This window comes from Lissotriton helveticus, chromosome 8 (assembly GCF_964261635.1).
Source record: "Lissotriton helveticus chromosome 8, aLisHel1.1, whole genome shotgun sequence".
Classification (NCBI taxonomy): Eukaryota; Metazoa; Chordata; class Amphibia; order Caudata; family Salamandridae; genus Lissotriton; species Lissotriton helveticus.
In genome coordinates this window covers 1,262,030,558-1,262,046,754 of record NC_136069.1, presented here as the reverse complement: position 1 = coordinate 1,262,046,754, position 16,197 = coordinate 1,262,030,558, and the positions used below count along the sequence as shown (strand labels likewise).

The 16,197-nt window shown below is 45.8% G+C and overlaps 1 protein-coding gene across 1 annotated transcript in view; it reads left to right on the top strand.

Moving 5' to 3' along the window:
• The window catches only part of VWA3B (von Willebrand factor A domain containing 3B), a 1,052,517-nt gene extending 1,043,893 nt beyond the window's left edge, over positions 1-8,624 (top strand). Inside the window, exon 36 of the mRNA XM_078658240.1 lies at positions 7,645-8,624. Within this exon, the coding sequence (XP_078514366.1) occupies positions 7,645-7,867 (223 nt within the window). The 3' untranslated portion in view covers positions 7,868-8,624. The remainder of the gene's footprint in view (positions 1-7,644) is intronic.
• Positions 8,625-16,197: the final 7,573 nt, after the last annotated feature.

Here is a 16,197-nt window from a genome sequence, read left to right as displayed (position 1 = left end):
TGGGTCCTACCTGGGACAAGGGAGAACAGGGGAGAAAATTGCTCCAGGATCTGGCGGCAATCACTTTGCTGTTCAGAAGTCAGGGATGGCGAGAGAATCACTCCCTCCACTGATCCATCTTTTTCTTTGTACGAGAGAAGATCAGGGAGAGGTTCACTTTCTTCTTCCTCTGCTCCATCGGTCACCAGCATTAAGACAACCTCGGGCCTCTCATGATGTGGCTTGAGACGATTGGCATGCAGCACCCTGAGGGGCTGCCTCGGGGTCTTAAGATCCACCAAATAGGTGGACTTCCCCTTTTTCTCCAAAACCTCAAAGGGGCCTGTCCAACGGTCCTGGAGGGCATTTAGCTCTCCAGGTTCCATTACCCACACTTTCTGTCCAGGCTCCAGTTCCACTGGGTGAGCGTTGTGGTCATACCACTCTTTCATAACTGCTTGGCTGGCCTCCAAGTTGTCTGAAGCCTGCTTCCACAACTTAGCCATTTGGCTCCGGAAGGCCAGCATGTAGCTCACCACGTCCTGGGGAAGCTTCCTGGGAGTCTGTTCCCATCCGTCTTTCACCAGGCTGAGAGGTCCCCTTACAGGGTGCCCGTACAAAAGTTCGAAGGGGCTGAAGCCCACTCCCTTCTGTGGCACTTCCCTGTAGGAAAACAAGAGACAGGGTAGGAGGATGTCCCATTTCCTCCGTAGGCTCTCAGGTAGACTCCGTATCATACCTTTCAAGGTTTTGTTAAACCTTTCCACAAGACCATTGGTTTGTGGGTGATAGGGAGTGGTAAACCGATAGGTAACGCCGCACTCCTTCCACATGGCCCGCATGTATGCTGAAAGGAAGTTAGTCCCCCTGTCGGAAATGACCTCCTTGGGGAAACCCACTCTGGTGAAGATCCCCATCAGGGCCCTTGCCACTGCAGGTGCAGTGATGGTCCTCAGAGGTATTGCCTCTGGGTACCGGGTGGCATGATCCACCAAAACCAGTATGAACCGGTGTCCAGCTGAAGTTGGTGGATCCAATGGCCCTACAATGTCGATGCCCACCCTCTCAAAGGGGGTGCTAACGACAGGTAGTGGTTCCAGGGGAGCTTTTAGCTTCACCCCAGTTTTCCCACTGGCTTGGCAAGACACACACGTCCGACAATATGTATCCGACGCCACTTTCATTCGAGGCCAGTAGAAATGGGGGACAAGCCGGGCAAAGGTCTTGTCCTGTCCTAGGTGTCCTGCCAATGGTATCTCATGAGCCAGTTCCAGTAGAAAGGCTCTAAAGCATTGAGGGACCACCAAGGCTCTGGCTGAACCGTGGCCAGGTGCCTTGGGCTCACTGTAGAGGAGTCCATCCTCCCAGTAAATCTGGTAGCTCCCTTCAATGTTTCCCGCTGCCTGGGCGTTGGCCTGTTGCCGCAGCCCCTCGAGAGTAGGACACTCTTTCTGAGCTTTGCAGAACTCTTCCCGGGAAGGACCTCCCTCCACATGCCATTCAGTTGGGATGGGTAGGTTTTCCAGGGAAGCAACATTCTCCCCGGTGGACTCCAGATCCACCTCCGCAGGTGGTCCAGCTGTCTCACTAGGTGGAGATGTCGAGGCAGGGTCCTCCGGCCTCCTGTCCTTCTCCTCTCTGGCAGCCGGCTGGGCCATTGTTCCAGGCTCCAGCGTCAATGAACTCCCCCTTCGGGCAGTCGCGGACCTTGTGCTGACACAAGTCCAGTCAGGGGGTCCCAGCATCTCAGAGTGAGTCTGGTACTCCACCCTCCTCCAAGCATTGTGCTCCATATCATTCCCTAACAGGCAGTCAACAGGCACGGCAGGGCTTACGGCAACTCGAAGTGGACCTGCAACCCCTCCCCACTCAAAGGGAACCTCAGCCACAGGGTAGTGGCCCAATCTGCCGTCAGCCATTACGGCGGGATGGAGTACATCTGGGATGACCTGCTCTGGAGACACCAGCTGACTCCTTACCATAGTCATGCTGGCTCCTGTGTCTCTCAGAGCCTCCCCTCTACGGCCATTGATGGTGACCCACTGCTCATACTTAGTAGTATTAGAGGGCAGCTGGGTCTTGGGAACCATCTCCTTATCTCCCAGGGACACTAAGGTGACACCCGCCCGCTCCCCTCCATTAACCAAAGGTATCTCCTCCCCGAGCACTACACTAGTGATTCCCGGGGCTTTTCCTCCAGTGGGAGGGGGTGGTCTTTTTGGGCATCTCACATCTCCTTTATAGTGTCCCACACCACCACACTCAAAACAATGAACAACCCTTGGCTGCTGGCTTTGGCCAGGGGTAGGGTTGCGAGGGGGGTTACTCTTGGGGATGAATCCTCTGCCCCTTCCTTGCAAAGTATTTTGTGGCCCTTTTGAGAACTCCCTCTTAGTTTCCCCTCCCTCTTTCCTCTGGGGGGCGCCCTGTCCTTGCTTCTGGGAATTCCCTCCAGTCCCCTTAGTCGACACCCGGGTACTAACCCAGATGTCTGCCTCCTCAGCAAGCTTCCTGGGGCTGGTCAGCTTGCTGTCCACCAGATGCTGTCTTAGTTCGGGAAGACACTTCTCGAGTAGGTGTTCCTTGAGTATGAGGTCATATAGTCCCTCATAGTCTCCTACTTCGCTGCCTCTTACCCAACCCTCCAGGGCCTTCCTGGAGTAGTCCAAGAAATCTACCCAGTTTTGCGTGCCCAGCTTGTAGCTGCCCCGGAACTTTTGCCTATATTTCTCAGGGGTCAACCCAAACTTCTTGAGCAGCGCTGATTTCATAGCCGGATAGTAGGTCTGTTCACTCTGGTCAAGAGCCAACAAAGTATCCCTGCCAGTGGGGGGCATGTATTTGTATAACCCACCTCCCCAGTGGACTTCCAGAATCCCATGGGCCCTTAGCGAGACCTCGTAGGCGGCTAGCCACTTAGCAATGTCGTCACTGGGTACATAACAAGCCATAATATCTTTTGGTAGGTACGGTCTAGGTTCTTTGATGTTGGTCTGGGTATCGCTGCCACCATTCTCTGATTTGGGGGATCCTCGGTTTAGGGCTTGTAAATCCATCTCTTTGATGGTTCGCTCATGCGCCAACCTCCTATCCTCCCTTTCCATGTCCATCCTGGCTAGTTCTATTTTCAACCTCCTCTCCTCCCTCCTATCTTCCAGCTCGGCTTCGGTTAAGCCCCTGTCTGAAACGCTGCTGCTTGCCCTTGAAGGTAGCCTGGGACCTGTCAGAAGATTCCCTCTCCCCATTTGGTTCAGCAATGCAGCCTCAGTAACAGTGTCCCCATCACCCACTTCCGTTTCTGGTTCCTCCCTTAGACGAGCTTCTAACCATGCCCTTATGCTTGTCAGCAACTCTCCTTTCTTGGCACCTTTATTAAAAAATACCCCGTTCTGCTGACACCAATCCCTGAGTTGGGCCACAGTATTGGCTTCCAGCTCTTTAAGATTTACCTCCAGCTTTGCCATGGTATAAAATTACTCACAGGAGAAAACCACGAAGTGACCTGAGGTTAACCTCCACCCACCTCCAGAAATAAATTTAGAAAAAACAAAAATTAGATTAGGAGGGCCGCAGGGAGAAAACTCCAGGTGGGGTCCCGTGGTTGGCACTGCGTTACTACTAAGTGAGTGTAAGCACAAATCCGTGATCCCACCGCTGAAACACCAATTATGTTGGACCTAGATTACCCAAGCCTACATATGGTAGCTTGGCACAGTAGTGGTCTACAGCTAACTCAAGGCGTTGGCTAAGTACTTACAAGTCTCACCCACAGTAACACAGTGATGAACCACTAAAATAAAGACACAACACCTCTGTTTGGAAAAATAACGTTACCTTTTATAAAAAATAATATGTCTCTTTGGATTCAAGTTATACAAGATACAACATTAGTTTCTTTCAGGAGAAAACATTCCACTTTTACTTTAAGAAATTACTTTTCACTCCTCAGCTGTGGAAAAAGGACAATAAACCACATTCTTTTGTCAATGGTACAGTAAAGCATAAGGGTAACTCTTTGGTTGGTTAAGAGAATCTCATTAGCTTCACACTCTGTAAGGTTACCTCACATTATTATACAATGACACATTACTCCACCAATAAATCTACTGAAAAGAAGATGCAGACTGTTAGTGCAATACGTTTTTACAGGTTCATTAATAGGTACTTTACCCCACAGCACTTAAGCACTGCCCAACTCAACAGCAAGACCTGAATGTAGATTTTCACTGTATGACCCACCAGTTATGTGCTAAAAGGAAAGACACAATAATATTAGTAAGGTTCCTCTCCCTCTGATTGACAGGCACACCTAGCTGGTAGAGAATCTACTTCTTCACTTATCACTAATCTGTAGGGGATTTTACCCAGGAACCCTGTGGTTCCCTGCACCATTTCCACCTTTCTTTTCTGAGTCAGATATCGGATAAGTTTCATTCTATGTTATTCAGTTCACTAACTCGTTTTCCTCGAGTCAGGTTCCCCTTGACAAGTCAGTCACTCGCGTGGGTCGTAGCCCCACTGTTCTGCTTCATTCACCTGGCTCTGCCGCCTCCCGTTCCCACGCTACCCGGCTTACTTGTGAGGATGGGGGCGTGTCGCGGGTGTTTCCTCTACACGCGCTGGAGCCCGGTAACCGACGGGCTGAAGGGGGAAGGCAGGGAAGGCTTTCCCGGCTCAGGGCTCCCTACCGAGTCGTCCGTTGTGGCGCTTCTGCCTCCTCTGAGGGGATCGACCTCCTGGAGCTCCGACGCGGCACTCCTCAGCTGGCGCGATGACTTTCCTTCCGCTGGCACTACTCGGCGGAGCATGCGCGGAAGCGCTCGTTCCTCTTCCGCCTCGGCGCACCTGCTCCCAGGAAGGACGCTGTTCTCCACAGGGACGCTGCTCGGTCTCTTCTGGGCCTGCTCGATCCTAGGCCCCTCCTGCCTCTCAAAAGCGTTCAGTCGCTGGTCATGCGCGGAAGCGCCTACCTCTTCGTGTGACGCGGCCGGTGCCCCCGGGGTCCCGACGCCGATCGGAGCAGCGCCACTGCTTCTCCTCAGGCACTTCTCACTCCGGCTTCACAGGAAGGATGTGCACACACGGCGTCCTCGCTCTTCAGGGTGCTAAGGTGCCACAGACGCCCACCTTCACTACAGCTACTCCACGACACCGGTGAGCACAGCGCTGGGTATTGACAAGCAGGAATACCCCCAATTAAGGGTGTTCTGAGTGGTTTTACTGGGGCTCTGAGATAAAAGGATCTTCTTCCTCCAGTAACTCGATTTCCTTGTCAGTAGTTGTTGTCTTGATAGAGGGATCGGTCAAAGGCTGAAGGGGGAACAATCCTCTGAAGTAACTGTCAGCCTCAGTGACAAACTAGCTGCTCTCAGTGTGTCCACCTCCTCTCACCACTGCCTCACTCCTCTACTCTGGGGTCAGCACAAAATGGCTGCTGGTCACTGGCCTTATATAGGGTGGCCTGAGACCTGCAGAAGTCTCTAGTCAATTCTAGAAAGTTCCCTAATGTTATCCTATGGACCTGTCCTCCAGTAGTGTCCGTTATGGCAGTTGGTGGACACCATCTTAGGTTTCTGGAGATCCCTAGATTTTCAAGGGGGCTGACTAGGCCTCACAGGTTATGAGGGAAAAATGGCGTCATCGCCAAGGAACACCTAGCCCCCTGACAGCATTAAAAAATTCCTGATGGACATATGTAAAAATAAAAATAGAAACTCTGGGAGGCTAAGGGGGACAAAAATAAATAATAATGGTTAGAGTCTCTCCAGAAGCAGACAGGTCTAACACCCAGGATTGTGGAAACAATGTACTATCTTTCGCACAGTCACTCGTGCTCACTTAGTTTCTCTCAGAGAGTTACACAGAAGAAACAGTCGGGCGTGTTTACAATAATTTATTGCGCAGTTGTTCTTCTAGTGTAAAATATATGTGCTGCGACAACCGTTAGACAGTAGCAGAGGTATATGATCGCCAGTATAGTGAATATAAAAGGATAGTACAGTTCTACCATTTTGCAATAGTCATGAACACATACATGAATATAAAATGCAGAATAAAAGAAAGCGTGCCTACTCCTACGATGCCTATCTAGATGTACCTAGGGGTACCCAGAATGTGAGTAGGTGTGAAGCCAAGAATCCTTCTAGGTTTAGTCTAACCCCATTACCTGAAGCAAGAGAGTGTGGGACCCCGTCCTGGTCTCAAGTTGGACACTCCGCAAGGGATGTCTAGACCGCTGTCAGCTGGAGCGTCTGCATGCAGGAGCCTCAGCGTCTCTGGTCAGTGTGTCAACCTTGAAGTCTCGGTTTGCACTAGCTAACACTAGCAAGAGGTGCTGTATTCATACAGAAAGTATCTAAGGTTCCTTTGTCCCTTGTTTCTTGTATTAGCCATTGTTGAGTATGAGGATGATGTATGGGATGAACCTTGTACGTAGATATTATGCAGGTGGATGTAGCCCCAGCGTGGTTTCCAAGAACCCTTATAAATATTTTTCATACAGTGTCAGTCTAAAGATGAAGTCATAGAACGCTATTGTTTAGGGAAACCCTCCTTCTGCGCCCAGGACTAGAAATAGGTAAAGGTTCAATCCTAAAAGGTGTGTTACTGTGTAGTGGAGGGGAGGTGATATAGGTGAAAGGGTATGATGTTACCTGGGCCTATATTAGGGTACCTATATGAAACATAACAGAATGTAGCCATCAAATAAGGAGTGGGGAAGTGAGACAGACAAGAACGCATCCAATCATGACCAAGGGAGCAACCCCAACGCCCACTCTTTCTACTATAGTTTTTTTTTTTTCAGTAAAATTTTATTGAAAATTATATTTACATGGTTTTTGACAACAGACTGATGAAACTGTCTCTAGAATGAAAACTAAAAATAAATCCCAAGACAGCTGCCAACTATGCATTTACACAAAGGCAGCATGGCCACACACAATGCTACCCAAACAAGGTAGTCAGTCACTTTATTGTTTGTAAAAGACATTGGGTGACAGGGCTGATTTGGTTAATAAGCGAGGCACTCTAAGTAGCTTTTGCAAAGAATTAAAATGTAAATTGTGTGGTGTATCAAGCTGTAAAGCGTCTGCAGGTTCAGTGTCTTCATTGGCTCATAACATATCTGTGTGATTGCCGTAAGTCTGTTTTGTTTCTTTTTTTCGGTGTGCTTTGCTGTCACGAAAAACACGTTTGCCTGTTTACACAGTAGCTAATGCAGGATACGGAACCTTATACCACAGTAGTCGTGTTTGTACTTAATAACTGATGTTTTAACGTGCGAGGTTGAGATAATCACTTGCAAATGCGATAGCGGTTCTTACCATTTCGTTTCCGTTTTCTCTCTCTCTCTCCTATGCACATTGCTTATGCATGCAGTGGCGCGTAGCTCATGATTGTATATGCCCTCGAAGTTGAGACTCATGCTCTTAAGTGTATGTAAATTGATCCTGGCTGTAGCTACAGTTTATAAATAAAGGGACCAAATTGTCTGTTAAATTCCAAGCTTAGAAATCTGAAAGGTTTGTCTTTTCCCCGGGCGGGGGGACGAAGAGGGAGGGGGGGGGGGGGCGGTGGTGCGTGTCACAGGCCAGGGCTTTCACGTCGGGGAGCCAGGCTGCAAAACGGCTGAATAACATTATATCGATGGGTTGTGTCTTCCAGCTCCCGCCATGTGGAACCTCATCTTTGTTTCGGGCTCTCCGAGGAGCAGTTTAACGAGGCCGCCCAGCTCTACCACAAGCTGGTTTCCGAAATCAAGTCTGGGAGACGGGAAAGTGATTCGGAGCACGACGACTCCACGTCTGATACCTCCCCGGTGTCCGTCACACCCAACAGCTCTGAGGAAGAGGACCAGTCGGAGGCACTGTTTCCCGCGCTTTTTTAAGGCCATGGTGCCTAAATATATCAATAGTTTGGACATTGCTCTAGATGATCGGCAGTGTTCTCATCATTATGCATTCTCACTGTGATTTGACAGAAATGTCTTCCAACTCACGATAATCAGCAGCCTGCCTCTAGTCTGAATGAAGTCTCATGAACACATGCTAAGCTTCTGCTCTTATGCACGGCAGTTTTCAGACAGACCAAAGAAAATAGACATGAACCCGTTGTATTCGATTCTCCTTTAATTGAGTGCTGCTTGTCGGGGTAAGAAGAGAGGGGAACAATATCCCCAAGACACGGGTATTGCTAAGTGGCTCAAGCATACCTGCCCAGCGGTCTCCATCAAACTCCATATGATGACAATGAGCTTAATGGCGACTGGTGCATGTATTATATTTATCATAATGTTAACTATACTGTTATGTTTGTGTTAAATGTTATGCAAACAATATTGAAAGATCTTCGAAATGTTTGCGGAAAGCATTTCAGTTCGAATACCGACTACTCCTGTTCCAAGGCAAACTCAACCTATGTAGACTCACATGGTCCGATTTTCTGAGCCATTTGTGAGAGGTAATTTTCAGATGTTGGTTCTGCTTTGGCTCCTTCTGGGTTTACATAAGCTGATTTGTGTGTGTGCATATTCAAAGTGAGTCTCGAATTAGGAAAAGGTATCACAGAAAGGTGACTGTTTATTATAAAATGAAATGTCGTAATTTTCACTTAACCGACTGGACTGTTGAATTAAAAACGCTTCTCTTGTTTTTCTTGCTCTTTCTTTCACTCTGTTTCCTTTAGGTTGTGTTTGTGTGTACTCACATATATAAATAAAACTATATGTATATATATATATATATATATATATATATATATATATATATGTAGACAAGCACAACCCCCGACACTGCAGCGCCTTTCCTCCCAGTAGGCACCAATCAGGAAACGGACCACCACGGCAAGTATAGTTGTCTTGTGCTTTATTTCCTCATAGCAGACATGACGCGTTTCGACCGGGGAACCCGGTCTTGATCACTTGACATGCCGTGACCCCTCATGTGATTAAATACCGTTCCTTTCGTCACATGCTCCTACTCTTTATATATATATATATATATATACAATATATATTGCATAATTGCAAACTCCATTGGAGTCATTTTGGAGTAATTTATATGTAGAGCTATATTACACTGTAATCCGATAAAAGGAAGTAATAATTCTGTAAACCTTCTTTCTGACAAAGACCGTGAACTAATAAACACATATTTAAATGAACAGGAAGTGGGATTGTCTCAATATCTCATGTCAAGTTAACATGTTGTTTGTTCCTCTACCTTATCAGTTCCCTCCCTGCTTGGTGTTTCTGACTACCTGCAAATTCTTGACAATGCATTTATGTCTCGCAGCGATCATCCAAAATATTTTCCCTTGTGAAAGGAGATATGTTAACGGAACACCCTATCTTCTCCCTGGTTGTATTTGATTAGCTACTAAAAGTTTGATATAGAGTGTCATAGACAGGTTACTCCTTCACAAATGTGTGTGATGGATATCCTGTCCACAATATTACAAGTGCCATAGGCTACAACGCACTTGTAATGAGGAGGGCGGGATATCCACCATGCTTTTGACAGAGTAACCCATTCACAAAACTATAAATCAGGCCCTACGTGTCCACAGACTATTTGATCAGATCCCAATGTGTGCCTAGACCAAATGCCTCTTGGTTGAGGGAGGTCCTGGTGAGATCCCACACCACGCTCTCCTGACCAAAGTAAGAATGCCTACAGATAAAGGGGACATGAGGCCTACTATGTTATATGGTTAACTGCAGCGGTGGATTAAACTGTGCTGGCCAACTGGTTAATAACTATTCTTGTTTCTGCTACTGATACACTTCATGTCTCCGAGAGGAATAGCTTTGTGAAATCAAATGTTGATCCTACAAATTCTTTTAAGTTATAGTACTTTCCCGTGTTGGCTCTAATCTTTTATGACTGCAAGGCCAATGAAACCACTAAAAGTACTCGTTTTTAGTGATGTAGTGTACAAACCAGACAATAATTACGCTGTTGTATAGGAACAATGCACCCACGGCCTTTAAGTGGTCATGTAGCAATTTTACATAACATTTAAAACGTGCATGATCACAAAACGAACAGAGAACTCAATTTGGTAAGAAATGCAATAAATCTTCTTTAAAGACATATTGGTAGTCAGCTGTCATAGTTAGTTGTGCCTCATAGATGTCTAGGTCTATTTCTTTCTGACAACGTTTAAAAAAAAAAAAATACTGTGGCACAGATTTACTAAACATTTGTGCTGATGCTAACTCAACACATTCATCGCAAGCAGACAGATGAACAACTTTTGCATGCAAAAGCTATTTTGTGCTGAATGTGGACTCTCGTGCAGCACCAAAACCGCTTTGCACAAACTAATGTATGCAAAGGGGGCCATGCTTGGGGTGGAATACTATGTAGCCCATATGTTTTGACACAAAACTAGATGTATTAAAGTACTGTAATGTAGTTTTGCACCAAATCCTTATGCCAGGTGAAACCAGACATAAGCAAGGTGTCAAGCTTTGTACTGCCGGATATACCCATCTGTAATGCATGCTACACTCAAGCACACATCTTAACAGTTGACTGCACAGAAACTCGAACTGGATAGTGCACTTAGAATGCAAATTCTAGACTAGACACTGGTGGCTTGAATTTGCACCATAACACAAAGCTGAGCATTACGCAGAACAGCCATCCTTACCATGAGCGCAGTTGATCACCTGATCAGAATGTTGACTTTTGTGCAACACAGTGCTTGAACTTTTTTAAACAGTGCTCATTTGCATAAAGAGCAGTAAACCTAGTCTTGTATGTGAATTGGAGGGTGCAGTGGACATACTTTTAGGAATCTGATTGTACAGGGGCCATGTGGTGCATGAACTGTGTCCAAAAGAAACAAAAGTGCTCCATAGGTAGTATTGTCCTGAAAGGTTTCATTAATATGACTGGGATGTTTCATTGACCTACCCTTTAACTCCCCGTTTACAAATAAGTTTTTCAAAAGAGGCCTGGGTGTAAAGTGATTTGTGGGAATTCTTGCTCTTCCTCAAAAAAAAAATCACCTGAAGTCTGATCCCATCCTACGTAAGACAAAATGAAGATTGGCAACTGCAACATCTGCAATCGAATATTTCTAGTCATTAGAAAGCAAGTGATTCCAATGGCAATAACAGTTGAAACTTACTTTGCTTGCATTAAATATTCAAATATAATTATGATTTATTCGTTTTTAATGGTTTGCACAGTTGAAAGAAGAAACCAGCACAGTTAATTTCACAACAACTAGTTACCAGAAATGTATCGGAGTTAATGCAGACGAAAACATGCAAAAGACACTTGTGAGTCTTAAGAGGAGCTTACAATAAGAGCAGAAGAGCAGGGGAGAGGTACAGTTCATATTTTTTAGCAGGGCTCTGGAGTCTGAGCAAGGGTGTTCGCCAGGGAGGAAGGCCATACCATAATCTCTGTCCTCCCAGCTCTACATTAGGCCTGCCCAGAGAGCTAAATACCTGCAGTCCAAGAGGTAGAACCACATCCCAGCCTTTACTTTCCGGCAGCAAAACCTTCAATGCAAACCAGCTACCCCCCACACCCCCTGTCTCACACTGACTCTTACTTTGACAGTACTCCACTGCCTTACGGCTGGGTTTGCACTAAAGAAACACAACATAGTATAACAAGCTGATCATTTTTGACATGATCTTTCACATTTGTAGCACTCTAGTTCTTCATTAGAGCTCGGTGATGAAGTTATAGTAGAACATTGTGGAATCAACTGAAAATATTGCTGTTGGAGAAATTATCTGTTTTACTCAATATATCTGATATTTTGATAAAGGAAGCTGTTCATACATTTACAGAAACGTAACCTAGTTTCAGGCATTAACTTTTATTAATTCCTGGTCTCTCTCAGTGACGGTGAATCACTCTTAAAAAAGGTCTAGCATGAGGGACGCGGTGGGGTTTCTGTACTTTAAAGCCAACACACCACAATAAATGTAACTTTTTAGGAAATACAGTGGCACCTGTAGAAATCAGTTTTGATGATCAGCAATAGGAAAAATACAAACATTTACAATGTTGCAAAGTGTCCAGATTCAGCGATGGCCAACAACGAGATGTTGACTAAACGTTAGATGTGTTGAAGAATCTTCTCGCATCCATCCTTCTCGTAGTGAGCTATAGTAGGCACCGTGCCCCTGGATTGCAATGGAAGCCCCAGATTAAAAGTTATACACACTTCTATTCAGCATAGCAACCCCCCCTCCCCACCCAATTCCTACCTTCTCATTGTAGGGATTGCATTTAGATATTGCTACAAGATAAAAAAGTTGTGTTAAGTGTGCGTAAAGTGGACTTCGATTAATTTACAGTGATTTTTTAAGTTAAAGTAGATAATATTGCCTTGAGAAATGTGGTTATAACTGTTTTCTGCACTGGAAAGCGATTGCCTGTTATCACTAGCAAAGGCTGCATACTTTTAGGAGCTCATAACAAGTTTTGACATTAATTCATTTGGAATTACCAATACCACATTATTAAGTATTTGCCCATTTCAACATTACCACATTGCTACCAGTTGGAGAGATAAAAGTCGGACCTTACATGCAGTGTTGAAGTGCGTACAAAAGTTTACTACAAACGTTCTACTTTTCTGACCAATTTTCCTAATGCAAACTTTACAATTTTCTTCTTGCAAAATGTGCCTGGTGAAAACAATTCAGGAGTGTGGGAACTCCACAAAACGTGTAGTCCCGCTTTAGGTGGAAACTCCTTTTCCACAGGAAATTGGTAAGACAACGGGACACAAAATATGCCCTAAAGTCGACTCTCAAAATCCTGATAGCTGAAAGTGCAGCAACAATTACTGAATTAATAAGAAGTTGTACCGCCCTAGGAATACATGTGTACACCGCTGGTGCTACAGGGGATTCACACACAACCTGATAGTTAAGTGGCATAGCAGGGTGCCAGGGGCCCTACTGTGAGAAAGGCTAATGGGCCCCCAGACCACTGCATGTGTGGAAATATCCTTCATTTTTTAAGGTGCAGTGGGCGCCTCAGGCCAATGGCCCTGGTGCCACCGCACCTGCTGCGCCATTGGCAGATTGCTAGCTCATTGGAGAGGCTTCATGTCAATCCTGCTCAGACAAACAGCCCCCTTATTCGTGTGATAATTCATGTGACATTACATTGCTCACTAGCGCCTGTTTAATTGTAGTGTGTAGTGTAATATCACATGCAACAGTACAGCAAAGTTTCACACCTTGGAGAGCAACAGGCCTTACTTATGATCTATGGGGATATATTTACTCTTACTCGGTCCACTGCTGCCTGTACGTAACTAGTAGTTACAGGTGCAATATACCACACCCAATCTCGCTGCTCAGTGAATCAGAAACAACTCCATTACTTAGACACCCTCAACACACAAACATCACAACGCACACCCGTGACAACACACAAGTGCTATTTCATTTAAAATAAGCATTTAAATCCATGTATTGCCTTTGTTAGTATTTATTCATTATTACTTTCCCCTCCCACCAGTTCTGTCACAGGGACGTAGCTATCAATAGTGCAGCTGGTGCATTGACACCGATGCTCAGTGTGTGAATGGGCTCAGTTTACCCTTAATTATTTATTTTTCTACCAAAACAGGAGGTGGGTGTGGTCATTTTACTTCTTGCACTAGGGCACCCGGCACCCTTGGGAGTCTCCATATCTGTTGTAAGAAGGTGGTACGCTTGGAAAACTGATTAAAATTTTCTTTTTCCTAATAGAATAAAGAATACTGCTGCAGACCTTACTTGCATTACAGACGTGGCAGTATGTGCTGCACTTTCTGAACAGTGCGTGTTTTAATTAAGGACAAGCAATCCACCGGCCTGCATACAATGAGTGCCATTAGTGAAACAAAACAGTACACGTCTGAATCGAAGAAAAGCAAGCAACGCTGAGCAAAGGGCACACGCTGTGGGGAACGTGAATGAGGAACGGATTGTGCTCATATTCTATAGCTATAATGCTGCCATCAGACTGCGTGGAAGAGCACTGCAAGGTAGAGAGTTGGGTTAACAGGAAGGCTGGGAACATCTACATCTCAGAGTCATCATAGTACTGCTCAGTTGGAAGGTGCAAGAGATGCCCACTTTGATGGATCCCAAAAGGCCGGTCTCAACACGGGTGTTTTCAGGGCTTTCCTGAATTTTAGAAAGTCGCCATTGTGGGAGATGATGACAGAGGAATTTCTCGAGAATAAAATCTTCAACCAGGAGCATTTTACCATCAAGTTTGTGTCTCACCTAGGAAGATCGAGAGTCTGAGCTTAGACTTCGACTCCGCCGATGTAGTGTCATTGTGTTGTAGAGCTAGGAGCCAGTGCGCATTAGGTGAACTTTATGAATCAGGCAAAGAACTATGAATCCAACGCGTTTGTTTGGGAGCCAATGAAGTGAAATCAAAGCAGGTGTGCTGTGATTGGTTCGTTTTAAGGCATGGATGGAGTGGGACTCCTCACTTTCCACACTTTCCACACTTTGCAGCTTCACCGTCATCTTGTTTGGGAAGTGCGCAAAGAATCCAATATGGTACTATATGCTGTTTGTATCCGGTATCAGGAGAAGGGCAGCTCTTCAGTAGCACAATAGAATGTCACAGAGGATAACCAGAAGGGACAAGGCATTTTGGACACATTTGCCACCTGATGAAATGCACCACCTGAGAGAAACAACATCACCTACACATCTTGCCTGCACCTCCAATTGTCTGTCATCATGTAAATTACTTCAGATGCCTTACTTGTCTTCAATTGTCCGACGCTGCGCTGAAACACACATCCTGCCCATGCATCAGTCAAGCACTACATCAACCCACATGCTCAAATCCTAGGAGACACACCACTGCACTGTCCTGCACCCACAATGGCTCTACACTACATTTGCACAACTCTTTCTTCCCCAATCACATACAGCATGTGTAAGGAGTCAGGTCCCTCTCTAGAAGCTCTCACCATGCATCAGCACTGTGCTGCACCACTTCATACTTTTTGCTTTTGTCATTTACATACATACGTTGTTGGCCTAACCGTACAGGCCCCTGTAGTGTGCATCCAGCCATCTGTATGTAAGCTGTGACCAGTACATTATGTTTTCAGAAGAGGGAGTGCCTTTCCCAGAAACGCTTCTGAATACACTTCTCAAGGTTTCCCACAAGATTACGGGACATGTTTTTTTTTAACACAGACGTAGGGAGAGCTTCTTCTTGGTGCTTTCAGAACATGGAGCTGAGCGATGTTCAATTGCTCCTGACTAACAACAACACTGAAGGACCTTTTGAAGCACTGCTGGCCTACCTTGCTGCTACTGCTACTGACCTTACCTTTGAGGAATGAAGGAAGTGACCCGAAATGGGTCACCCGGCTCACTCACGACCACCTCTTTGCCTTCCAAACAATGAACAGTCGATCAGACAGTAGAGAATACAAACCAAAGTTATTTTATTAATATTACGCTGCAGCGGAGTCCAGTCTGACCAGCCTCCTGTAATGGCTGACGAGGGACTGATGCCAGAACACTTGGTAATGCAAGATATGCTTTCCAACACCTCCTAAGTCCCGTCCAAACTGGAATTTTCCAGCTCAGGCCATGGGGAACAAAGAAGGCACACAATTATGAACTATGGCACAGGGCTAAGAGCATCCTATCTCAACCCCAAGGTCGCTTCTCCAGTGCCTAGCACTCTAAAATATGGGAACGGGTCACTCTAACAGCAAAGGTGTGCATCAATAAATGGTACATTCATTAGTGCAGCGAGGCTTCAACCTTGAGAAGTACAAGTTGGGGGCGCAGGGCAGCCTTTCGGCTGAGGCAGGCATTGTGAGACAGAGACTTGATCTTAGTTACAGAACAAGATAGCTCCAATAAAGATGGCGCCATGAATGCTAACTTAAAATGAAATAGAGTTTAAGTATAGCAAAAGGACATTTCAATTCTGCGTATTACGGAAATAATATTTTAAATCCAACAAGAAGTCTCCAGTTAGCCTACACAAACCAAACATGCAGAGACAGTGCCCTGAAACCAGAAACTGGGCAGAAGGCTTTCCCGGGAGACTATTGTTACAATTGAAGGGATGTTGAGTGATGACTCTGGCACACTAACTTTCTCCCTGTACAATTCGTAATTCTTATGATCTTCTTTTAGCCTGGTGCTCTGGTGTAGGTCCAGCATGTGGCTGGTTTTGAGCTAGCTGAATCAAGAAA